This window comes from Oncorhynchus keta, unplaced genomic scaffold (genome assembly GCF_023373465.1).
Source record: "Oncorhynchus keta strain PuntledgeMale-10-30-2019 unplaced genomic scaffold, Oket_V2 Un_contig_3013_pilon_pilon, whole genome shotgun sequence".
In the NCBI taxonomy this organism is placed as follows: Eukaryota; Metazoa; Chordata; class Actinopteri; order Salmoniformes; family Salmonidae; genus Oncorhynchus; species Oncorhynchus keta.
Window position 1 is genome coordinate 37501 of NW_026286912.1, and position 25000 is coordinate 62500.

The 25000-nt window shown below is 46.9% G+C and overlaps 1 protein-coding gene and 1 pseudogene across 3 annotated transcripts in view; both read left to right on the top strand.

Annotated features, from left to right (window-relative positions):
- LOC127923595 (E3 ubiquitin/ISG15 ligase TRIM25-like) overlaps window positions 1–25000 on the top strand; it is a 43577-nt gene that overhangs the window by 15031 nt on the left and 3546 nt on the right. The window contains exons 4-6 of one of the 3 annotated variants that reach the window (XR_008114786.1): window positions 2732–2891; window positions 3017–3076; window positions 3308–3484. Coding sequence is in view for 1 of the 3 variants with exons in the window: in XM_052507602.1 (XP_052363562.1) it covers window positions 2732–2891; window positions 3017–3076; window positions 3308–3363 (276 nt within the window). In the remaining 2 variants the exon portion in view is untranslated. Of the gene's footprint in view, window positions 1–2731; window positions 2892–3016; window positions 3077–3307; window positions 3509–25000 lie in introns of those variants that run through there. The other 2 variants (XR_008114787.1, XM_052507602.1) reach the window with 2 other exon arrangements.
- Window positions 15419–25000, top strand: part of LOC127923594 (tripartite motif-containing protein 16-like) — a 13332-nt pseudogene continuing 3750 nt past the window's right edge.

Genomic DNA, 25000 nt, shown 5'->3' on the forward strand with positions numbered 1-25000 from the left:
CTCTCTCTCTGTCCGTCTCTCTCTTTCTCTGTCCGTCTCTCTCTCTCTTCTCTCTGTCCGTCCCTCTCTCTCTCTCTGTCCGTCCTCTCTCTCTCTCTCTGTCCTGTCTCTCTCTCCGTCCCTCTCTCTCTGTCCTGTCCCTCTCTCTCTCTCTCTGTCTGTCCCTCTCTCTCTCTCTGTCCGTCCCCTCTCTCTCTGTCCGTCCCTCTCTCTCTGTCTGTCCGTCTCTCTCTCTGTCCGTCTCTCTCTCTGTCTCTCTCTGTCCGTCTCTCGTCTCTCTCTCTGTCCGTCCTTCTCTCTCTCTGTCTCTCTCTGTCCGTCTCTCTCTCTCTGTCCGTCCCTCTCTCTCTCTGTCCGTCCTCTCTCTCTCTGTCTGTCCCTCTCTCTCTCTGTCCGTCCCTCTCTCTCTCTGTCCTGTCCTCTGTCCGTCCCTCTCTCTCTCTCTGTCCGTCCCCCTCTCTCTCTCTGTCCAGTCCTCTCTCTCTCTGTCCCTCTCTCTCTCTCTCTCTCTGTCCGTCTCTCTCTCTCTCTCTCTCTCTGTCCTCTCTCTCTCTCTCTGTCCGTCCTCTCTCTCTGTCCGTCCCTCTCTCTCTCTCTCTCTCTCTCTCTGTCCGTCCCCTCTCTCTGTCCTCTCTCTCTCTGTCCGTCCCCTCTCTCTCTCTCTCTGTCTCTCTGTCCCGTCCTCTCTCTCTGTCGTCCTCTCTCTCTTTGTCCGTCTCTCTCTGTCCGTCCCTCTCTCTCTCTCTGTCCGTCCCTCTCTCTCTCTCTGTCCGTCCTCTCTCTCTCTCTGTCCGTCCCCTCTCTCTCTCTCTCTCTGTCCGTCCTCTCTCTGTCGTCTCTCTCTCTGTCCGTCCCTCTCTCTCTCTGTCTGTCCCTCTCTCTCTCTCTCTCTCTCTCTGTCGTCTCTCTCTCTCTCTGTCCGTCCTCTCTCTCTCTGTCCGTCTCTCTCTGTCTCTCTCTCTCTGTCCGTCCCTCTCTCTCTCTCTGTCCATCCTCTCTCTCTCTCTCTCTCTCTGTCCGTCCCTCTCTCTCTCTGTCCTCCCTCTCTCTCTGTCCGTCCCTCTCTCTCTCTGTCCGTCCCTCTCTCTCTCTGTCCGTCCCTCTCTCTCTCTGTCCTTCCTCTCTCTTTCTCTCTGTCCGTCCCTCTCTCTCTCTCTGTCCATCCCCTCTCTCTCTCTCTCTCTCTCTGTCCGTCCCTCTCTCTCTCTGTCCCGTCTCTCTCTCTTCTCTCTCTCTCTCTCTGTCCCTCTCTCTCTCTCTGTCCGTCCCTCTCTCTCTCTCTGTCCGTCCCTCTCTCTCTCTCTGTCCGTCCCTCTCTCTCTCTCTGTCCGTCCCTCTCTCTCTCTGTCCGTCCCTCTCTCTCTCTGTCCGTCCCTCTCTTTCTCTCTGTCCGTCCTCTCTCTCTCTCTGTCCGTCCTCTCTCTCTGTCCTGTCCCTCTCTCTCTCTTTGTCCTCTCTCTATCTCTCTCTGTCCGTCCTCTCTCTCTCTCTGTCCGTCCCTCTCTCTCTCTGTCAGTCCCTCTCTCTCTCTGTCCGTCTCTCTCTCTCTCTGTCCGTCCCTCTCTTTCTCTCTGTCCGTCCCTCTCTCTCTCTCTGTCCGTCTCTCTCTCTCTCTCTCTCTGTCCGTCCCTCTCTCTCTCTGTCCGTCCCTCTCTCTCTCTGTCCGTCCTCTCTCTCTCTCTGTCCGTCCTCTCTCTCTCTGTCCGTCCTCTCTCTCTCTCTCTGTCCTCCTCTCTGTCTCTCTCTCTCTCTCCTCTCTCTCTCTCTGTCCGTCCATCTCTCTCTCTCTCCTCTGTCCTGTCCATCTCTCTCTCTCTCTCTGTCCCTCTCTCTCTCTGTCCTGTCTCATCTCTCTCTCTCTCTCTCTGTCCGTCCCTCTCTCTCTCTGTCCGTCCCTCTCTCTCTCTGTCCGTCCCTCTTCTCTCTGTCCGTCCCTCTCTCTCTCTCTGTCCTTCCCTCTCTTTCTCTCTGTCCGTCCCTCTCTCTCTCCTCTGTCCATCCCTCTCTCTCTCTCTCTCTCTGTCCGTCCCTCTCTCTGTCCGTCCCTATCTCTCTCTGTCCGTCCTCTCTATCTCTCTGTTCGTCCCTCTCTCTCTCTCCGTCCCTCTCTCTCTCTCTGTCCGTCCCTCTCTCTCTCTCTGTCCGTCCCTCTCTATCTCTCTGTCCGTCCCTCTATCTCTCTGTCTGTCCATCCCTCTCTCTCTCTCTGTCCGTCCCTCTCTCTCTCTCTGTCCGTCCCTCTCGCTCTCTCTGTCCGACCCTCTCTCTCTCTGTCCATCCCTCTCTCTCTTTCCCTGTCTCTCCCTCTCTCTGTCCGTCCCTCTCTCTGTCTCTGTCCGTCCCTCTCTCTGTCTCTGTCCGTCCCTCTCTCTCTCTCTGTCCTTCCATCTCTTTCTCTCTGTCCATCCATCTCTCTCTCTCTCCTCTGTCCATCCATCTCTCTCTCTCTCCTCTGTCCATCCATCTCTCTCTCCTCTCTGTCCATCCTCTCTCTCTCTCCATCCTCTCTCTCTCTCTCTCTGTCCATCCCTCTCTCTCTCTCTCTCTCTGTCCGTCCCTCTCTCTCTCTCTCTCTCTGTCCGTCCCTCTCTCTCTCTCTCTCTCTCTCTCTCTCTCTCTCTCTCTCTGGAGAGAGAGAGCGAGAGAGAGCGAGAGAGAGCGAGAGAGAGAGAGAGTTATCAGTCTCTCTCTCTCTCTCCAGAGGTATCAGTCTCTTTGTCTCTCTCTCCAGAGGTATCAGTCTCTCTCCAGTATCAGTGTATCTTCAGACTTACCCAGCATCGTTGTCCGTCCTCTTCAGTACTTTGGAAATGTGAGTAAGACTGTGTCTGAACTGAGAGAGAAGCTAGAAGACTTCCTTAAAGGAGAATGGACCAAGATCTCCACTACAGGTGTGTTGAAAACAATAAGAACATCAACTTTAGACCATTAAAAGTTTCCTACTAGTCATATACATGTGGAATATGGTCTGATGATAACATTCCCTCTCTCTGTCAATGTGTTTGTGTGTCTGTAGTGAATATAGTGGATGTTGTACTGCCTCCAGAGCCCAAGACCAGAGAACAGTTGTTACAATGTGAGTCTCTTTATTGTGAAGTAACTAACAGTCTCTTTTTACTGACACTCCTAACAACCCCTCTAGAAATATATAGCAATAGTAGATCTAATCAAAGACTAGGTATCTATCTGACTCCTCATATTTCTCTGATTTGATCTCTGCTGTGCTCTAATCAAAGACAGGGTAGATACAGTATCTGACTTAACTTATTGTTCTGACTCCCCTCATTGGTCTCTGCTCTTCTCCCAGATTCCTGTCAGCTCACACTGGACCCAAACACAGCACACACACCTCTCTCTGTCTAAAGGGAACCGAAAGGTGACCAATACAGGCCAAGTCCGACCATATCCTGACCATCCAGACAGATTCACCAACTGGTGTCAGGTTCTGTGTAGAGAGGGTCTGTCTGGATGCTGTTACTGGGAGGTGGAGTGGACTGGTGATGTTGATACAGCAGTCTCATATAAAGACATCAGCAGAACAGAGACAGATTGTGGATTTGGATACAATAACAAGTCCTGGAGTTTACATTGCTCTAGAGGTGGTTATTGGTTCAGACACAATAATGTTGAGACTAAAGTATCAGGCCCTCAGTCCTCCAGAGTAGGAGTGTACCTGGATCACAAGGCAGGTACTCTGTCCTTCTACAGTGTCTCTGACACAATGACCCTCCTCCACAGAGTCCAGACCACATTCACTCAGCCCCTCTATCCTGGGTTTTGTCTCTATGGTTATAATGGTACTGCTGAGCTGGTTAAACTGTAGTAGGGTCCACATAGATACTAGTCATGCTGGTGTAGTCTATAGCTGAGCTGGTTAAACTGTAGTAGGGTCCACATAGATACTAGTCATGCTGGTGTAGTCTATAGCTGAGCTGGTTAAACTGTAGTAGGGTCCACATAGATACTAGTCATGCTGGTGTAGTCTATAGCTGAGCTGGTTAAACTGTAGTAGGGTCCACATAGATACTAGTCATGCTGGTGTAGTCTATAGCTGAGCTGGTTAAACTGTAAACTGATTTGTTATTAATTAAAATGCAATACAATGTTTTAATCTTGTACATTTCCATGAATCATGATGTCTGGTGTTGATGTATATTGGTTGTCATTCAGAACCATTGATATGTTTTCTCAGTTGGTTCACTGTCTCTATGTAATTCTCCTCAGTATCATTGATCAGCTTGTTGGCTCGGTCCAAATTGATGTGTTCTCTGTCACCTGGAGCTGCATGGAAAATGGTCCAGGAACTAAAGGACAATTCAGGACTATTCAGCCCACTACAAGCTGGTATCACTTACTTTCTACTAAACTATATGGTCTGGTTTCCCAGACACAGATTAATCCTAGTCCTGGACTAAACAGTATGTTCAATGTAGATGTCCAGGAACCCGGCCCTAAATGTGTCATCTTTCATCCTCCCATACTGCTCAGTCCAGCAACATTAAACCTGTCCAGCAGGTGGTGCTGTTGACCAAACAATAAAACCAGCAGATATCTTGACTTGCCACTCAGTATATCAGTAATGTTCAGAATAGTACTTTAATAGCATTGGAGATTGATGGTCTTTTTAATCCACTATCCAGAGTCAGGAACAGATGAAGTTAGGTCTGCTACTGTTCAGTGATTAAATATGATTTATGGTGATGGGAAATAATAAAAAACACTAAACTTCATCTAGTAATAGTTTTCCTTTGTTATTTATTCCAAGGTGTGTCTTTAACTTGTAAATGTATTGTGTGGAGGTGAGCTAGTGGTGTGGCCGATAGAATAGAATGAAAAGGGAGGAGGGGAGGAAGAGGGGAGGAGTGAAGGGCTGTTCAAGAAACCAGATGAGGAAGAGGAAGATGTTCAGGGGAATTACTGTCTCTGTTCCAAATGGTTCCCTATTCCCTACGTAGTGCACTACGGTGCTTCTGACCAGGTTTAAAGTAGTGTTCTACGTAGGGAATAGGGTGTAGATTTATTACAATATCATGCTTTAGTGTTTGGCACAAAAATATATTAGATCTCCACCCACTTCCTGTCTGTCATCCCCCAGTTCTGTTAAGACTTCCTCTCATTGAACTGGGCCTCATTCTAAATGGTCACTTTGTATTGATAGTCCATAATGGTCTTTACTATGGACCTGGAAGGGACTGCAGTGTGCTCCAGTCTCCAGCAGGGGGCAGTAAAACCCTATGGACCTGAAAGGGACTGCAGTGTGCTCCAGTCTCCAGCAGGGGGCAGTAAAACCCTATGGACCTGAAAGGGACTGCAGTGTGCTCCAGTCTCCAGCAGGGGGCAGTAAAACCCTATGGACCTGAAAGGGACTGCAGTGTGCTCCAGTCTCCAGCAGGGGGCAGTAAAACCCTATGGACCTGAAAGGGACTGCAGTGTGCTCCAGTCTCCAGCAGGGGGCAGTAAAACCCTATGGACCTGAAAGGGACTGCAGTGTGCTCCAGTCTCCAGCAGGGGGCAGTAAAACCCTATGGACCTGAAAGGGACTGCAGTGTGCTCCAGTCTCCAGCAGGGGGCAGTAAAACCCTATGGACCTGAAAGGGAAAGTGAGGAGTAAAAATCAAAGGCGAATTTACATTGATGTTTCCACGGAGACCTGAATAATATCCACGAGGCACCAAACTGAAGAAAATCAACTGAAACACGGAGGGACTAACTGAACTAAAATAACACATAAACCATGTTAATAGAATGAAATGGATCCAGGTTCCATTTATTCTACATTAGATTTACTGCCTGTGGAACACTTCTCCAAAGTGGTCTGAAATCAAGATGACTGCAGGTCTGAATCCCAAACTAATGGGGGAAATGGCTCCATCTAATAAGATGGTATTGAGAGGTATGAACCTTTCTATTGGGGTGAACCATCCCCTTAACATACAGTACCAGTCAAAAGTTAGGACACACCTACTCATTCAAGGGTTTTTCTTTATTTTTACTATTTTCTACATTGTAGAATAATAGTGAAAACATCAAAACTATGAAATAACACACATGGAATCATGTAGTAACCAACAACGTGTTCAACAAATCAAGTGGAGGTCCGGTCATCTGATGCAGCCCTCCATCACTCTCCTTCTTGGTCAAATAGCCCTTACACAGCCTGGAGGTGATCCATCTAATAAGATGGTATTTAGAGATATGGAGAAAAACATCACAAAATGTACTATTGGGGTGAACAAATTCCATTAACATACATACAGGGCATTCAGAAACATTTTGTTACGTTACAGCCTCATTCTACAATGGATTAAATAAATCATGTTCCTATTCAATCCACACACCATACCCCATAATGACATCACAATACCCCATAATGACATCACAATACTCCATAATGACATCACAATACTCCATAATGACCTCACAATACTCCATAATGACCTCACAATATCTCATAATGACAAAGCGAAAACATGTTTATTTTTTGCAAATTATTAACCGAAATACCTTATATAAGTATTCAGACCCTTTGCTATGAGACACGAAATAAAGCTCCGATGCATCCTGTTTCCATTGATCATCCTTGAGATGTTTCTACAACAGGGTTGGGGTCCACCTGTGGTAAATACAATTGATTGGACATGATTTGGAAAAGCACACACCTGTCTGTATAAGGTCCCACAGTTGGCAGGTCATGTCAGAGCAAAATACCTCCCTGACCAAGGCCCTTCTCCCCCATTGCTCAGTTTGGCCAGACGCCCAGCTCTAGGAAGAGTCTTGGTGGTTACAAACTTCTTTCATTTAGAATGACGGTCATTGTGGTCTTGGGGACATTCCATACCGAAAACATTTAATGGTACCCTTCCGCAGATTGGTGCCTTGACACAATCTTGTCTCGGAGCTTTACAGACAATTCCTTTGACCTCATGGCTTGGTGATGAAACAAAGATTGAACTCTTTGGCCTGAATGCCAAGAGTCACATCTGGAGGAAACCTGGCACCATCACCACGGTGAAGCATGGTGGTGCAGCATCATGCTGTGGGGACGTTTTTAGTGGCAGGGACTGAGAGACTAATCAGGATCGAGGGAATGATGAACAGAGCAAAGTACAGAGAGATCCTTGATGAAAACCTGCTCCAGAGGGCTCAGGACCTCAGAATGGGGTGAAGGTTCACCTTCCAACAGGAAATGACCCTAAGCACACAGCCAAGACAATGCTGGAGTGGCTTCGGTACAAGTCTCTGAATATCATTGAGAGGCCCAGCCAGAGCCCGGACTTGAACCCGATCTAACGATCCACTGAATCCTCAGAATTGAGTCATGTTGGGGATTGATGATCTTTGACATCGTTCAGTTCTTTCTCTGATGGGTCTGAGTTTGTGTGAGAGGCGTGTTTTTCTTTCAGAGTTTGTGATGATTTGTTGTGGTAGAAGGTTCCTGTTGTCAGACTGGAGGAAATGACTGTTGGGTTCTTCTCTTAATCAGGGGTCAGAGGTTGAGGGTTTAGTGTGCTGATGTGTAGTTGTTGTATCATGGTTTCAGATTAAAATGTCCTGTTTCTGGGTAAAGTTCATGATGACGTTGAACACATCTTTATCAAGGGTGCCAATACTTCTGGACCTAACTGCACACTGTAGTGGTGGGGCAGCATGCATCACATGTCTCCATGACCCTGTGGGCTGAACCCTCAATGCTGCAGAGGCCCTATGCTCCTCTAGGAGGCTGCTGAGGCCCTATGCTCCTCTATGAGGTTGTTAAGGCCCTATGTTCCTCTAGGAGGGTGTTGAGGCCCTATGCTCCTCTAGGGGGCTACTGAGGCCCTATGCTCCTCTATGAGGTTGTTGTGGTCCTATGCTCCTCTAGGAGGTTGTTGAGGCCCTATGCTCCTCTAGGAGGTTGTTGAGGCCCTATGCTCCTCTAGGAGGTTGTTGAGGTCCTATGCTCCTCTATGAGGTTGTTGTGGTCCTATGCTCCTCTAGGTTGTTGAGGCCCTATGCTCCTCTGTTGAGGTTGTTGAGGTCCTATGCTCCTCTCTATGAGGCTCCTCTAGGAGGTTGTTGAGGTCCTATGCTCCTCTAGGAGGTTGTTGAGGTCCTATGCTCCTCTAGGAGGTTGTTGGTCCTATGCTAGGAGGTTGTTACTAGGAGGTTGTTGAGGTCCTATGCTCCTCTAGGAGGTTGTTGAGGTCCTATGCTCCTCTAGGAGGTTGTTGAGGTCCTATGCTCCTCTAGGAGGTTGTTGAGGTCCTATGCTCCTCTAGGAGGTTGTTGAGGTCTCTAGGAGGTTGTTGAGGTCCTATGCTCCTCTAGGAGGTTGTTGAGGTCCTATGCTCCTCTAGGAGGTTGTTGTGGTCCTATGCTCCTCTAGGAGGTTGTTGTGTCCTACCTCTAGGAGGTTGTTGAGGTCCTATGCTCCTCTAGGAGGTTGTTGTTGTTGGTCCTATGCTCCTCTAGGAGGTTGTTGAGGTCCTATGCTCCTCTAGGAGGTTGTTGTGGTCCTATGCTCCTCTAGGAGGTTGTTGTGGTCCTATGCTCCTCTAGGAGGTTGTTGTGGTCCTATGCTCCTCTAGGAGGTTGTTGAGGTCCTATGCTCCTCTAGGAGGTTGTTGAGGTCCTATGCTCCTCTAGGAGGTTGTTGTGGTCCTATGCTCCTCTAGGAGGTTGTTGTGGTCCTATGCTCCTCTAGGAGGTTGTTGTGGTCCTATGCTCCTCTAGGAGGTTGTTGTGGTCCTATGCTCCTCTAGGAGGTTGTTGAGGTCCTCCTCTAGGATGTTGTGGTCCTCTCCTCTAGGAGGTTGTTGAGGTCCTATGCTCCTCTAGGAGGTCCTATGCTCCTCTAGGAGGTTGTTGTGGTCCTATGCTCCTCTAGGAGGTTGTTGTGGTCCTATGCTCCTCTAGGAGGTTGTTGAGGTCCTATGCTCCTCTAGGAGGTTGTTGAGGTCCTATGCTCCTCTAGGAGGTTGTTGATGCTCCTCTGGGAGGAGGTTGTTGAGGTCCTATGCTCCTCTAGGAGGTTGTTGTGGTCCTATGCTCCTCTAGGAGGTTGTTGTGGTCCTATGCTCCTCTAGGAGGTTGTTGAGGTCCTATGCTCCTCTAGGAGGTTGTTGAGGTCCTATGCTCCTCTAGGAGGTTGTTGAGGTCCTATGCTCCTCTAGGAGGTTGTTGTGGTCCTATGCTCCTCTAGGAGGTTGTTGTGGTCCTATGCTCCTCTATGCTCCTCTAGGAGTCCTATGTTGTTGTGGTCCTATGCTCCTCTAGGAGGTTGTTGTGGTCCTATGCTCCTCTAGGAGGTTGTTGAGGTATGCTCCTCTAGGAGGTTGTTGAGGTCCTATGCTCCTCTAGGAGGTCCTATGCTCCTCTTGTTGGTCCTATGCTCCTCTAGGAGGTTGTTGAGGTCCTATGCTTGTTGTTGAGGTCCTATGCTCCTCTAGGAGGTTGTTGGTCCTATGCTCCTCTAGGAGGTTGTTGTGGTCCTATGCTCCTCTAGGAGGTTGTTGAGGTCCTATGCTCCTCTAGGAGGTATGTTGAGGTCCTATGCTCCTCTAGGAGGTTGTTGTGGTCCTATGCTCCTCTAGGAGGAGGTTGTTGTGGTCCTATGCTCCTCTAGGAGGTTGTTGTGGTCCTATGCTCCTCTAGGAGGTTGTTGTGGTCCTATGCTCCTCTAGGAGGTTGTTGTGGTCCTATGCTCCTCTAGGAGGTTGTTGTGGTCCTATGCTCCTCTAGGAGGTTGTTGTGGTCCTATGCTCCTCTAGGAGGTTGTTGTGGTCCTATGCTCCTCTAGGAGGTTGTTGTGGTCCTATGCTCCTCTAGGAGGTTGTTGTGGTCCTTTGCTCCTCTAGGAGGTTGTTGTGGTCCTATGCTCCTCTAGGAGGAGGTTGTTGTGGTCCTATGCTCCTCTAGGAGGTTGTTGTGGTCCTATGCTACTCTAGTAACTAAAAGAGAAGTCATATGTCACCACCAACCAATATGACTTCATACATCTCCAGCTTATTGAAATTACAGCCTGAAAACTCAGTGTCTTTTTTCCCTTCATGTTCCTGTACTCACTCAGGTTGTACCACTGATATAAAAAGCATTTGACACAACTGTTGTGTTAAATGGGTTGTACAACCCGAGAGGGTCGGTGGACAATATGTGTTTGATTTCAGGTTGAAGTTGTCCTCCATCCAGCCCTCCTCTAGAGGAGTGAGGAGAATGATATCAACTCATGTGTTTCCAGGTTACTTCAGTATGATCTTATGAACCAATCTGAAGTCAGATGGGGCTTCTACATGAAACAGGCCATTTCATTGATAGGACCGTGGGAAAGGTGGGTCTCCATCAACCATGTCAGAAACTGATTGACATCATAAACCATATGAACAAGTGTGTGAACATATTCATATTCAGTATGGAAAAGTACCTGATTAAATAAAACACATTTTATGAAACCCATGAGATATATATTTATCCTTCAAAGAGCGACTACTTTGTGAGGTTTCAACCAACCTTTCGTTGGTGTCTCCATGTTCTCAGAAAGGGGGACATTGGTGAATCTGAATAGATAAGACCTGACAAAATACTACCTCTATATCCTGTGTTCTACATCCTGGGTATTACTGTCATCACCACAGCAGATAGATAACTGTGTTCTACATCCTGGGTATTACTGTCATCACCACAGCAGCTAGATAACTGTGTTCTACATCCTGGGTATTACTGTCATCACCACAGCAGATAGATAACTGTGTTCTACATCCTGGGTATTACTGTCATCACCACAGCAGCTAGATAACTGGTGATCTAAGACTCCAAGCCAAACATACTGCAAGCCAACCATTTTGAATTGCAGGTTTATTCATAGGGTCCCAGTCATCATGTGATTCCCTAATGGATTCCAATGAAAACCTTGTAGACTGATATAGGACACTTTTATCCAAAGGTGAATGTCTTTAAACTGCATTGTTCTCATGATGTATGTGTAGCAGTGTGATGTTGTTCCACTAGATTACGCACCAAGTTGCACACAAGGACCAGTTCAAATAGGTCAAGAGGGGATGTTAATAGTTTGATAATAATAATAATAATAATTCAGTGTGTTTTTTTATTTAATTACAGCTGCATAGATAATGTTATGTTTTGGTGTACAAACACTTTTTCATATCTATATAATAAATACACTTGATTGTAAAAGTGTTGTATATTTTGGTTTGGTCCATCGCGGGTTTCTGTATTTCTGTTCACCCTTATTGTTCTCTCTTGCCTGACCTTTGTTGGATTCTGTATTTTACATTATAACCATTAGATATATATGATTAAATATTATCTGATGTTGGTTGTGTGAGGTGTCTGCATTTGTGCACTGGAGCATCATTATGAGATTAAACAACTGCTTGCTACTTGCCTGTTTGTGTGTGACAAGAACTGAGTAACATGGTGTGATCTGCATGTTGCAAAACTGTAGATAACAGCCCAGCAGATGCTTTGTCCTTGTGTTTGTATTTAACAATATTGAGCACATGGTGTGACTTGCTGTATCTTACAAAGTTGTGATAGGGAGGGGTGGTCATCACGAGGTTTAACTGAGATGGAAAAATACTGAACAACACAATAGCATTAACTGAGCAACTGTTCTAACTAGCTGCGATACGAGAACAGTAAGGATCTATACATCGAGGAGGGAGGAAGAAGCGCCAAGAGGCGGGGACCTGCCTGAGTGCCTGGGATAGGCTGGGCAAGTTTAAACCACGCCCAGTCTCTACTGTGATAGGCCAACAGACGGGTTGGAACTATGTCTATCATAATGTGTATAAGAACACTGTCTACGTACATCCTGTCAGTTCTCTGTTCTGCCCTGCGTGGTATTACAATGAGCCCGTATATACGAAAGTTGCATTTGCCATTTATTACTTAGCTAATAAAAAATACATAGTATAAAATCGGTGACTCATTGTTATATTTATCCTGATACCAGATTCGAATTTACGCAACTCTAACACCTTCATCTAGGAACGTATGTTGTCCTTGGCTCCGCAATTTTTCAACATAAAACCGTGGTAATGTTACACAATGTGCTGTTATGCAACCATACGTTTGTTACAATGTGGACAAGATAAAGATTTATGTTAACAAGTTTCACCAAGCTCGCTAACTAGGGTACCTATTGTAGCTTGTGGGAACCAGGGACAGTGTTTGAGTGAGTTTCCATGTGCTCGCGCTGTGGTGAAATCCTGCACGGAGCCTTCACGTGCGCTGCACTGTGAGAGCGCATCAGCAGTAAGGAAGGAGGAAATAAACACAGCTGTTTCAGCTCTCTGGAGAGGAGCTCTTGGTTGGCGCGACAGTTTGACTGTGTGTGCTATGCTGCAGAAGTTTGGTTTATTTTCAGCGTGTGTAGTTTATAAAGTATTTAACTCAATCATCGGTGTGACAGCTCTAGGTCGTGGTTGTTATCGTTTGGCACCGCGCCGGTTATGGTTCTCATGGATTAGTAGCAACATTGTTGCGATGCTTTGACATACAAACCATCGGACGGTCAGACAGGACACCGGCACGCCTTTGTTGTGTCTATGAACACCCCCACATTCATACCCTCTGCTCTCATCCACTGGAACATAATACATGTTACTGCAAATCCTCTGATGATGACTGGGTTCTTTCTTGAATGAAGTTACTGTTCACTTGCTCTGACATTATTATTGTATGAGGTATTCTTGGTTACTCCTGTGCTGTGATGTGGGTTTTATAGGGTGTGTATTCTCTTCTCTCTCCACTGGCTATCTGGTAAACAGGCTACACTCTAGGCAGTCTCTTCTGCTGATGTGTGTGTGTGTCTGGTAGTGGTACTCTCTCTATTCTACTCTTCTCCTTTCGGCAGGGTTAATACCTGCCTGTAGCCCTAACAAAATCTTTATCTTTACCCCTCTAATAAATACTGCTACAATATGTATATACTGTATTCTAGTCAAGGCCTGTCCCATTTAACTACCACTGTCCACTTCATGTGTATATACTGTATTCTAGTCAAGGCCTGTCCTATATAACTACTACTGTCTACTTCATATGTATATACTGTATTCTAGTCAAGGTCTGTCCTATATAACTACTACTGTCCACTTCATATGTATATACTGTATTCTAGTCAAGGCCTGTCCTATTTAACTACTACTGTCCACTTCATATGTATATACTGTATTCTAGTCAAGGCCTGTCTTATTTAACTACTACTGTACATATACTATTCTTCAGATATACTGCAGATGTACTCCAAATTGTCTATGCATCACATCACAGTAAACAGTATATATATCTATATCTATCAATGCTTGTCCTAATATTTTCTTTTACTTTTTAGATTTGCCCTCTGAGAGCCAGGAACACAAGCATTGTTAGATATTACTGCCCTGTTGGAGCTAGAAACACAAGCATTGTTAGATATTACTGCCCTGTTGGAGCTAGAAACACAAGCATTGTTAGATATTACTGCCCTGTTGGAGCCAGGAACACAAGCATTGTTAGATATTACTGCACTGTTGGAGCCAGGAACACAAGCATTGTTAGATATTACTGCCCTGTTGGAGCTAGAAACACAAGCATTGTTAGATATTACTGCCCTGTTGGAGCCAGGAACACAAGCATTGTTAGATATTACTGCCCTGTTGGAGCTAGAAACACAAGCATTGTTAGATATTACTGCACTGTTGGAGCCAGGAACACAAGCATTGTTAGATATTACTGCACTGTTGGAGCTAGAAACACAAGCATTGTTAGATATTACTGCCCTGTTGGAGCCAGGAACACAAGCATTGTTAGATATTACTGCCCTGTTGGAGCTAGAAACACAAGCATTGTTAGATATTACTGCACTGTTGGAGCTAGAAACACAAGCATTGTTAGATATTACTGCCCTGTTGGAGCTAGAAACACAAGCATTGTTAGATATTACTGCCCTGTTGGAGCTAGAAACACAAGCATTGTTAGATATTACTGCACTGTTGGAGCTAGAAACACAAGCATTGTTAGATATTACTGCACTGTTGGAGCCAGGAACACAAGCATTGTTAGATATTACTGCACTGTTGGAGCCAGGAACACAAGCATTGTTAGATATTACTGCCCTGTTGGAGCCAGGAACACAAGCATTGTTAGATATTACTGCCCTGTTGGAGCCAGGAACACAAGCATTGTTAGATATTACTGCCCTGTTGGAGCTAGAAACACAAGCATTGTTAGATATTACTGCACTGTTGGAGCTAGAAACACAAGCATTGTTAGATATTACTGCCCTGTTGGAGCTAGAAACACAAGCATTGTTGGAGCTAGAAACACAAGCATTGTTAGATATTACTGCCCTGTTGGAGCTAGAAACACAAGCATTGTTAGATATTACTGCCCTGTTGGAGCCAGGAACACAAGCATTGTTAGATATTACTGCACTGTTGGAGCTAGAAACACAAGCATTGTTACTATTACTGCACTGTTGGAGCCAGGAACACAAGAATTGTTAGATATTACTGCCCTGTTGGAGCTAGAAACACAAGCATTGTTAGATATTACTGCACTGTTGGAGCTAGGAACACAAGCATTGTTAGATATTACTGCCCTGGAGCCAGGAACACAAGAATTGTTAGATATTACTGCCCTGTTGGAGCTAGAAACACAAGCATTGTTAGATATTACTGCTGTTTAGAAACACAAGCATTGTTAGATATTACTGCCCTGTTGGAGCCAGGAACACAAGCATTGTTAGATATTACTGCACTGTTGGAGCTAGAAACACAAGCATTGTTAGATATTACTGCACTGTTGGAGCTAGAAACACAAGCATTGTTAGATATTACTGCACTGTTGGAGCCAGGAACACAAGCATTTCACATAACATTGATAAATACATGAATGCGACCAATACAATTAAATTTGTATTTTTGAAAGTGATAATTCTCAATCCGTGTTGTGTCTTGTCTAAGAACAGTCCTTATCTGTGGTACTGTATATTAACTATATACCACACCTCCTCAGTCCTTATCTGTGGTACTGTATATTAACTATATACCACACCTCCTCAGTCCTTATCTGTGGTACTGTATATTAACTATATACCACACCTCCTCAGTCCTTATCTGTGGTACTGTATATTAACTATATACCACACCTCCTCAGGCCTTATTGATTAATTACAACACATAGGTGTATTATGAGGCATTATAAAAGTCATTAAAATAATGATACATACGTACTTCATTGAAACTGTTACCCTTCATATATTCTAACAACTCACATTTTAAGATTCATTATGTCATTTGTTCCATGTTAAGGGCTCTAACCTTGGAACAAAACTATTTGTCTCCCTCTTGCTGTTGCATGCAGTTCCTCTCTCTCTTCCTCCATTCCTCTAACCCCTCCCTCCCTCTAACCCCACCCCTCTGGCAGAACCAGGAAGTCCCTCCCCTTCCCACAAACTCTCTTCTGAGGAAACGAAACTGATCTGAGTCTCTCTGTCGTCTGTCTGTGTGAGAGTGAACAACCGTCCAAATGGCTCAACAGGGAGTTTTGCTGGACCAGGACCAGTTCTGTTGTTCTGTCTGTTTGGATCTACTGAAGGAGCCGGTGGCTATTCCCTGTGGACACAGTTACTGTAGGAGCTGTATTGAGGGCTGCTGGGATCAGGATGTTCTGAAAGGGGTCTATAGCTGTCCTCAGTGCAGAGAGACCTTCACTACAAGGCCTATGCTGATGAAAAATAACATGTTGGCTGAGATAGTGGAGAAACTGAAGAAGACAGGACTCCAGGCTGCTCCCCCTCCTGCTCTGTGCTATGCTGGACCTGGAGATGTGGTGTGTGATTTCTGCACTGGGACCAGAAAGCAGAAAGCCCTCATGTCCTGTCTGGTATGTCTGGCCTCTTACTGTGAGACTCACCTCCAACCTCACTATGAATTTCCTGCTTTGAAAAAGCACAAGCTGGTCAAAGCCACCGCACAACTACAGGAGAAGATCTGCTCTCATCATGACAAACTGCTGGAGGTTTACTGTCGTACCGATCAGCAGTGTATCTGTTATCTGTGTACAATGGATGAACATAAAGGCCATGATACAGTGTCAGCTGCAGCAGAGAGGACTGAGAAACAGGTAAGACCAGAACAACTTGTTGGTGACTGTCTGATAAACAAAGAATTAAAGATACAGTAGGAACTAAATCTGTTTGAATAGGAGGTCATTCAAATGAAATGGATCCACAAATATGAACACAAATCTTGAGTATATAGATATGTTGACCCAGATTCTCCAAATGTATCACCATTTTCTAAAGTCAAACACTATTATCATTCTGAATGGCCTTTATTGAGTCCAAAGTTCAGTCTCAGGCCCTTGATACATGTAGGCCTACCATAAAAACTATAATCATTCACATAGCAACATAATATCATGTTGTAAAGGGACTTCCTCAGGATTGTAGACCTTCCTCTCTATGGGTCCTATGTCACATTACTATACTATTGATCTACTGGACTAATAAAGCTTGATAGCTCATTGAAGAGTGATTCTCCACAGAGGCAGCTGGGGATGAGTCAGCAGAAGGTCCAGCAGAGATTCCAGGAGAGAGAGAAGGAGCTGAAGGAGCTCCAACAGGCTGTGGAGTCTTTCAAGGTGAGTATTGTTGACCAGAGGAGACACACCATTTCACTTCTCTCCTCCAGTCAGAGAGAGAGAGAGAGAGAGGGGCCCCTATCCAATCCCACTGACCCCACTGTTGGGAACAGGCTGTCTGGACCCCTTTCAGAGAATAGACTGGTTCATGTAACCGACTGGGCTGCCTCATCACATAACCATGAGTAACCATGACTGACTCATGTCCCCTATACATTAAAATGGAACTGTCTCTCTCTCAATTGAATTAAATTCATAGGGCTTTATTGGCATGGAAATATATGTTTACATTGCCAAAGCAAGTGAAATAGACAATAAACAAAAGTGAAATAAACAATCAGAAATTAACAGTAAATATTACACACACAAAAGTTTCAAATGTTATAATTCAAGTGCAAACAGACTGAGTTCTGGAGGTGAAATGGAAATGAATGAGGGAGAGTTCAGTGAGGTAGAAGGTGTGGAGAAGAGTTCAGAACCAGAGAAGTTTATTTGAAGTGTATTATTATTTAAATTATGTTTACATTGCCAAAGCAAGTGTAATAGACAATAAACAGAAGTTAAATAAACTATCAGAAATTAACTATAAACATTACACTTGGAAGGGATTTGGGGGATGGGGGAGGGTCTATTAGAAGTTAGTAGGACTCTTTCTATTTTCTCAGAAGTACTGAGTTAGGTAGGAGGATTTAGAGGTGTAAACCGTGATTGAACACACTCCAGCACAGTAGGTGGCGCCATGCACCTTTAACGTTGGTTTGAGGACCTCCATTATATCATAGAAGAAGAAGTTGGTCTGTGAGGGTTTTGTTGTTCCTGAGGAGAGCTACTATTCTTTTCTCTTTTGGTTTTCAAGTATTTTCAGAATGTATTAAAGCCAAAGCTAAAGCTTCCCTAAACAATTCAATATATCAGTCAATATATTTTGTCTGTGATTTATTTTCTCTCCGTCAACCGTTCCATCGCATCTTAACCGTCTTACCGGGCGGGCACTAGGACCCGGGGGAGGCTGCTGCTGCAGAGGCTGCTGCACCGCTCGTGACTGTCAGTCCTCCTTGTAGCTCATTGGTTAAGCTGTGGCTCGAGCCTGTTAACAGTTAACGGACAGGAAACGGCTCTGACAGGACACATTCATGTCGAGGCAGTGATGTGAATATGTGTTAAGTTACAATAGAGAGAGAGACTTTTCACTACTATAGACTTTGGTCATAATCAAAGCTTTGTTAACCAATAGGTTTTTATGTGAGGCTGCCTGTAAGTTACAGTGTAACAGACGTTACTAACGGTAACGGTGTCTTTTAAATTCGACATAAGTTATGTGGCGATGATATCTAGTTAACGTTGTATTTAATGTAGTGTAATGACCTGACTAGATCATAAAGGAACAATTGTCCAGACAGAGGATTGAGTTACGAATTGACGGTTTATTAGCAACTTTACACCGGCTACTGTTTGGCCTTCGCTCACGCCAAATCAATGAAAGATTCCCCACAAGCCAATGGGGACCTTCTCTTGTGAAGCCCAGACGGAAGAGAGAGAACAAAGGCTGAACCTTAACTTCCAATGCCCCGCCCCCTCCACGCCACTCCGCCAACCACCAGGACGCCCGGCATCAGAACATCCCAGGCATTCCTGTGATTGGCAGATAGCAGGTTGATTGGCATGTCGGACCCCGCGAACACTGGGAACTGGTAAGTAGAACACAACCAGCTACTAGCCGAACACAGAACACACAGCTGTCTGTAAGTAGTTTTACTATCTGTACCAGGGTCAGATAATATCTAGTTAACGTTGTATTTAAGTAGTTTTACTATCTGTACCAGGCTATAAATGACACAGATAATATCTAGTTAACGTTGTATTTAATGTAGTTTTACTATCTGTACCAGGCTATAAATGACACAGATAATATCTAGTTAACGTTGTATTTAATGTAGTTTTACTATCTGTACCAGGCTATAAATGACACAGATAATATCTAGTTAACGTTGTATTTAATGTAGTTTTACTATCTGTACCAGGCTATAAATGACACAGATAATATCTAGTTAACGTTGTATTTAATGTAGTTTTACTATCTGTACCAGGCTATAAATGACACAGATAATATCTAGTTAACGTTGTATTTAATGTAGTTTTACTATCTGTACCAGGCTATAAATGACACAGATAATATCTAGTTAACGTTGTATTTAATGTAGTTTTACTATCTGTACCAGGCTATAAATGACACAGATAATATCTAGTTAACGTTGTATTTAATGTAGTTTTACTATCTGTACCAGGCTATAAATGACACAGATAATATCTAGTTAACGTTGTATTTAATGTAGTTTTACTATCTGTACCAGGCTATAAATGACACAGATAATATCTAGTTAACGTTGTATTTAATTGATCACAGCTTTCTGCTTTCCATGTAGAGTTTTTGGTAAAAAAACATTACATTTGATTATTTTGTCAGTAATGGCTGCAAAAATTGGAAAAAATCTTAGTTTATCTTTGTCAAACATGAGATGACACAAACACACAGAGACAGTGTTGTGGCAAAGCTACCAGGAAACTATCAATCATGGGAACATTGCTCAGATTTGAACATCTGACCATGCTGGTGATATTGCAGAGAGAAGGGAGTATCTGAGGAGAATTGTTGTGGTCACATCAATGTTAGGAAGACAGGGACTCTCTTTCCGTGCCAATGATGAATCTAGTGAAAGCACAAATAGAGGGAACTCTCAATAGTAAAACTAAAATAAAACTCAAACAACTTCCTAGATACATCCTGAATGATGATATATATATATATATATATATATATATATGATATACCAAGAGGTGTTCTGTACCTGTCTGTCCAGGAGGGAGGAGAGTAGAGCAGGACCAAGAGGTGTTCTGTACCTGTCTGTCCAGGAGGGAGGAGAGTAGAGAAGGACCAAGAGGTGTTCTGTACCTGTCTGTCCAGGAGGGAGGAGAGTAGAGCAGGACCAAGAGGTGTTCTGTACCTGTCTGTCCAGGAGGGAGGAGAGTAGAGAAGGACCAAGAGGTGTTCTGTACCTGTCTGTCCAGGAGGGAGGAGAGTAGAGCAGGACCAAGAGGTGTTCTGTACCTGTCTGTCCAGGAGGGAGGAGAGTAGAGCAGGACCAAGAGGTGTTCTGTACCTGTCTGTCCAGGAGGGAGGAGAGTAGAGCAGGACCAAGAGGTGTTCTGTACCTGTCTGTCCAGGAGGGAGGAGAGTAGAGCAGGACCAAGAGGTGTTCTGTACCTGTCTGTCCAGGAGGGAGGAGAGTAGAGCAGGGCCAAGACGTGTTCTGGGGGGACAAGTCCTGGTGGACCTGGAGAGCAGGGTGGCAGAGTTCTGACTCAATGAGGTGCAGAGAGGCTATTGAACCTACTGTCTCTCTCTCTCTCACTCTGTCTGTTCCTCTCCCTCTTTCTCTCTCTCACCAGAGTTATCAGTCTCTCTGTCTCTCTCAATTCAATTCAAGAAGTTTCAAAACAATAAAGACATTACAAATGTCATATTATATATATATATATATACAGTGTTTTAACAATGTACAAATGGTTAAGGACACAAGATAAAATAAATAAGCATAAATATGGGTTGTATTTATAATGGTGTGTGTTCTTCACTGGTTGCCCTTTTCTCGTGGCAACAGGTCACACATCTTGCTGCTGTGATGGCACACTGTGGAATTTCACCCAGTAGATATGGGAGTTTATCAAAATTGGATTTGGTCAGGTATTCTGCCGCTGTGTACTCTCTGTTTAGGACCAAATAGTATTCTACTTTGCTCTGTTTTTTTATTAATTCTTTCCAATGTGTCAAGTAATTATCTTTTTGTTTTCTCATGATTTGGTTGGGTCTAATTGTGCTGCTGTCCTGGGGCTCTGTAGTGTATGTTTGTGTTTGTGAACAGAGCCCCAGGACCAGCTTGCTTAGGGGACTCTTCTCCAGGTTAATCTCTCTGTAGGTGATGGATTTGTTAAGGAAGGTTTGGGAATCGCTTCCTTTTAGGTGGTTGTAGAATTTAACGGCTCTTTTCTGGATCTTGATAATTAGTGGGTATCTGCCTAATTCTGCTCTGCTCTCTCTCTCTGCTCTGTCTGTCTGCTCTGTCTGTCTGTCTGTCTGTCTGTCTGTCTGTCTGTCTGTCTGTCTGTCTGTCTGTCTGTCTGTCTGTCTGTCTGTCTGTCTGTCTGTCTGTCTGCTGTCTGTCTGTCTGTCTGTCTGTCGCTGTCTCTCTCTCTCCAGCGCTCTGCACAGTCAGCAGTGGAGGACAGTGATCAGATCTTTACTGAGCTGATCCGCTCCATTGAGAGAAGGAGCTCTGAGGTGAAGGAGCTGATCAGAGCCCAAGAGAAGGCTCAAGTGAGTCAAGCTGAAGGACTCCTGGAGCAACTGAAGCAGGAGATAGCTGAGCTGAGGAAGAGAAGCACTGAGCTGGAGCAGCTCTCACACACAGAGGATCACATCCATTTCCTCCAGGTAACTAAACTGTCTTGTTACATATGATATGAAATTAACTTCATGTGAAACTATTCATCTCAATCATTATGTTGTCCTGTCTCTCTCTCTGTCTCTCTCTGTCTGTCTGTCTCTCTGTCTGTCTCTCTCTCTGTCTGTCTCTCTCTCTCTCTCTGTCTCTCTCTCTGTCTCTGTCTCTCTCTCTCTGTCTCTCTCTCTCTGTCTCTCTCTCTCTGTCTGTCTGTCTGTCTGTCTGTCTGTCTGTCTGTCTGTCTGTCTGTCTGTCTGTCTGTCCCTGTCTGTCTGTCTGTCTGTTTCTCTCTCTGTCCCTCTCTGTCTGTCTGTCTGTCCCTTTCTCTCTGTCCGTCCCTGTCACTCCCTCTCTCTCTCTCTGTCCGTCCGTCCCTCTCTCTCTGTCCGTCCGTCCCTCTCTCTCTGTCCGTCCGTCCCTCTCTCTCTGTCCGTCCGTCCCTCTCTCTCTGTCCGTCCGTCCCTCTCTCTCTGTCCGTCCGTACCTCTCTCTCTCTCTGTCCGTCCGTACCTCTCTCTCTGTCCGTCCGTACCTCTCTCTCTCTGTCCGTCCGTACCTCTCTCTCTGTCCGTCCGTACCTCTCTCTCTCTGTCCGTCCGTACCTCTCTCTCTGTCCGTCCGTACCTCTCTCTCTGTCCGTCCGTACCTCTCTCTCTGTCCGTCCGTACTCTCTCTCTCTGTCCGTCCGTCCCTCTCTCTCTCTGTCCGTCCGTCCGTCCCTCTCTCTCTGTCCGTCCGTCTCCTCTCTCTGTCCTCTCTGTCTCGTCCGTCCCTCCTCTCTCTCTGTCTGTCCGTCCGTCCCTCTCTCTCTGTCCGTCCGTCCCTCTCTCTCTGTCCGTCCGTCCCTCTCTCTGTCTGTCCGTCCGTCCCTCTCTCTCTGTCCGTCCGTCCCTCTCTCTCTCTCTGTCCGTCCCTCTCTCTCTGTCTCTGTCCGTCCCTCTCTCTCTCTCTGTCTGTTAGTCCCTCTCTCTCTGTCTGTCTCTCTCTCTCTGTTCGTCCGTCTCTCTCTCTCTCTCTGTCCGTCCTCTCTCTCTGTCTGTCCGTCTCTCTCTCTCTCTGTCTGTCCGTCCCTCTCTCTCTGTCTGTCCGTCCTCTCTCTCTCTGTCTGTCCGTCCCTCTCTCTCTGTCCGTCCGTCCCTCTCTCTCTGTCGTCCGTCCCCTCTCTCTGTCTGTCCGTCCCTCTCTCTCTGTCTGTCCGTCCGTCCTCTCTCTCTGTCCGTCCCTCTCTTCTGTCCGTCCGTCCCTCTCTCTCTGTCCGTCCCTCTCTCTCTCTCTGTCCGTCCGTCTCTCTCTCTCTGTCCGTCCGTCCCCTCTCTCTCTGTCCGTCCCTCTCTCTCTGTCTGTCCGTCTCTCTCTGTCCTCTCTCTCTGTCCGTCCGTCCCTCTCTCTCTGTCCGTCCGTCCTCTCTCTCTCTGTCCGTCCGTCCCTCTCTCTCTGTCCGTCTGTCCCTCTCTCTCTGTCCGTCTGTCCCTCTCTCTCTGTCGTCCGTCCCTCTCTCTCTGTCCGTCTGTCCCTCTCTGTCTGTCCCCGTCTCCTGTCCCTCTCTCTCTGTCCGTCCGTCCCTCTCTCTCTGTCCGTCCGTCCCTCTCTCTCTGTCTGTCCGTGTCTCTCTCTCTCTGTCCGTCCGTCCGTCCCTCTCTCTCTGTCCGTCTGTCTCCCTCTCTCTCTGTCCGTCCGTCCCTCTCTCTCTGTCTGTCCGTCCGTCCCTCTCTCTCTCTGTCTGTCCGTCCGTCCCTCTCTCTCTGTCTGTCCGTCCCTCTCTCTCTGTCTGTCCGTCCTCTCTCTCTCTGTCCGTCCGTCCCCTCTCTCTCTCTGTCTGTCCTCTCTCTCTGTCTGTCCGTCCCTCTCTCTCTGTCCGTCCGTCCCTCTCTCTCTGTCTGTCCGTCCCTCTCTCTCTGTGTCCGTCCCTCTCTCTCTGTCCGTCCGTCCCTCTCTCTCTCTGTCTGTCCCTCTCTCTCTGTCTGTCCGTCAGTCTCTCTCTCTGTCTGTCCGTCCCTCTCTCTCTGTCCGTCTGTCCCTCTCTCTCTGTCCGTCTGTCCCTCTCTCTCTGTCCGTCTGTCCCTCTCTCTCTCTCTGTCGTCCTCTCCTCTCTCTCTGTCCGTCCCGTCCCTCTCTCTGTCTGTCCGTCCGTCCCTCTCTCTCTGTCCGTCCGTCCCTCTCTCTCTGTCCGTCCGTCCCTCTCTCTCTGTCCGTCCGTCCCTCTCTCTCTGTCCGTCTGTCCCTCTCTCTCTCCGTCCCTCTGTCTCTGTCTGTCCCTCTCTCTCTGTCTGTCCGTCCCTCTCTCTCTGTCCGTCCGTCCCTCTCTCTCTGTCCGTGTCCCTCTCTCTCTGTCCGTCCGTCCCTCTCTCTCTGTCCGTCCGTCCCTCTCTCTCTCTGTCCGTCCGTCCCTCTCTCTCTCTGTCTGTCCGTCCCTCTCTCTCTGTCTGTCCGTCCCTCTCTCTCTGTCCGTCCGTCCCTCTCTCTCTGTCTGTCCGTCCGTCCCTCTCTCTCTGTCCGTCTGTCCCTCTCTCTCTGTCTGTCTGTCCCTCTCTCTCTGTCCGTCCGTCCCTCTCTCTCTCTCTGTCTGTCCCTCTCTCTCTCTCTCCGTCTGTCCGTCCCTCTCTCTCTGTCTGTCTCTCTCTGTCTGTCTGTCCCCTCTCTCTCTGTCTGTCCGTCCTCTCTCTCTGTCCGTCCGTCCCTCTCTCTCTGTCCGTCCGTCCCTCTCTCTCTGTCCGTCCTCCCTCTCTCTGTCGTCCTCTCTCTCTCTCTGTCTGTCCCTCTCTCTCTCTCTGTCTGTCTGTCCGTCCTCTCTCTCTGTCTGTCCGTCCCTCTCTCTCTCTCTGTCTGTCTGTCCCTCTCTCTCTGTCCGTCCGTCCCCTCTCTCTGTCCGTCTGTCCCTCTCTCTCTGTCCTGTCCTGTCCCCCTCTCTCTGTCTGTCCTCTCCCTCTCTCTCTGTCCGTCCGTCCTCTCTCTGTCTGTCCCTCTCTCTCTGTCCGTCCCTCTCTCTCTCTGTCCGTCCGTCCTCTCTCTGTCTGTCTCTCTCTCTGTCGTCCTCTCTCTCTGTCCGTCCGTCCCTCTCTCTCTGTCCGTCCTGTCCCTCTCTCTCTGTCCGTCTGTCCCTCTCTCTCTGTCGTCCGTCTCTCTCTCTGTCCGTCCGTCCCTCCTCTCTCTCTGTCCGTCTGTCCCTCTCTCTCTCTGTCTGTGTCTCTCCCTCTCTCTCTCTCTCTCTCTGTCTGTCTGTCCCTCTCTCTCTGTCCTCGTCCCTCTCTCTCTGTCCGTCCCTCTCTCTCTCTGTCCGTCCGTCCCTCTCTCTCTGTCCTCTCTCGTCCCTCTCTCTCTGTCTGTCCGTCCCTCTCTCTCTGTCCGTCTGTCCCTCTCTCTCTGTCCGTGTCCCTCTCTCTGTCGTCTGTCCCTCTCTCTCTCTGTCCGTCTCTCTCTCTCTCTGTCCAGTCTCTCTCTCTGTCTGTCTCTCTCTCTCTCTCTGTCTGTCTCTCTCTCTCTCTGTCCGTCCGTCCCTCTCTCTCTGTCTGTCCTCTCTCTCTCTCTGTCCGTCCGTCCCTCCTCTCTCTGTCCGTCCGTCCCTCTCTCTCTGTCTGTCCGTCCCTCTCTCTCTCTGTCCGTCCCTCTCTCTCTGTCCGTGTCCCTCTCTCTCTGTCTGTCCCGTCCCTCTCTCTCTGTCCGTCTGTCTCTCTCTCTGTCCGTCCCTCTCTCTCTCTCTGTCCGTCCGTCCTCTCTCTCTCTGTCTGTCTCTCTCTCTCTCTCTCTCTCTGTCCGTCTCTCTCTCTGTCCGTCCGTCCCTCTCAATCTGTCCGTCCGTCCTCTCTCTCTGTGTCCTGTCTCTCTCTCGTCCCTCTCTCTGTCTGTCCGTCTCTCTCTGTCTGTCCCTCTCTCTCTCTCTC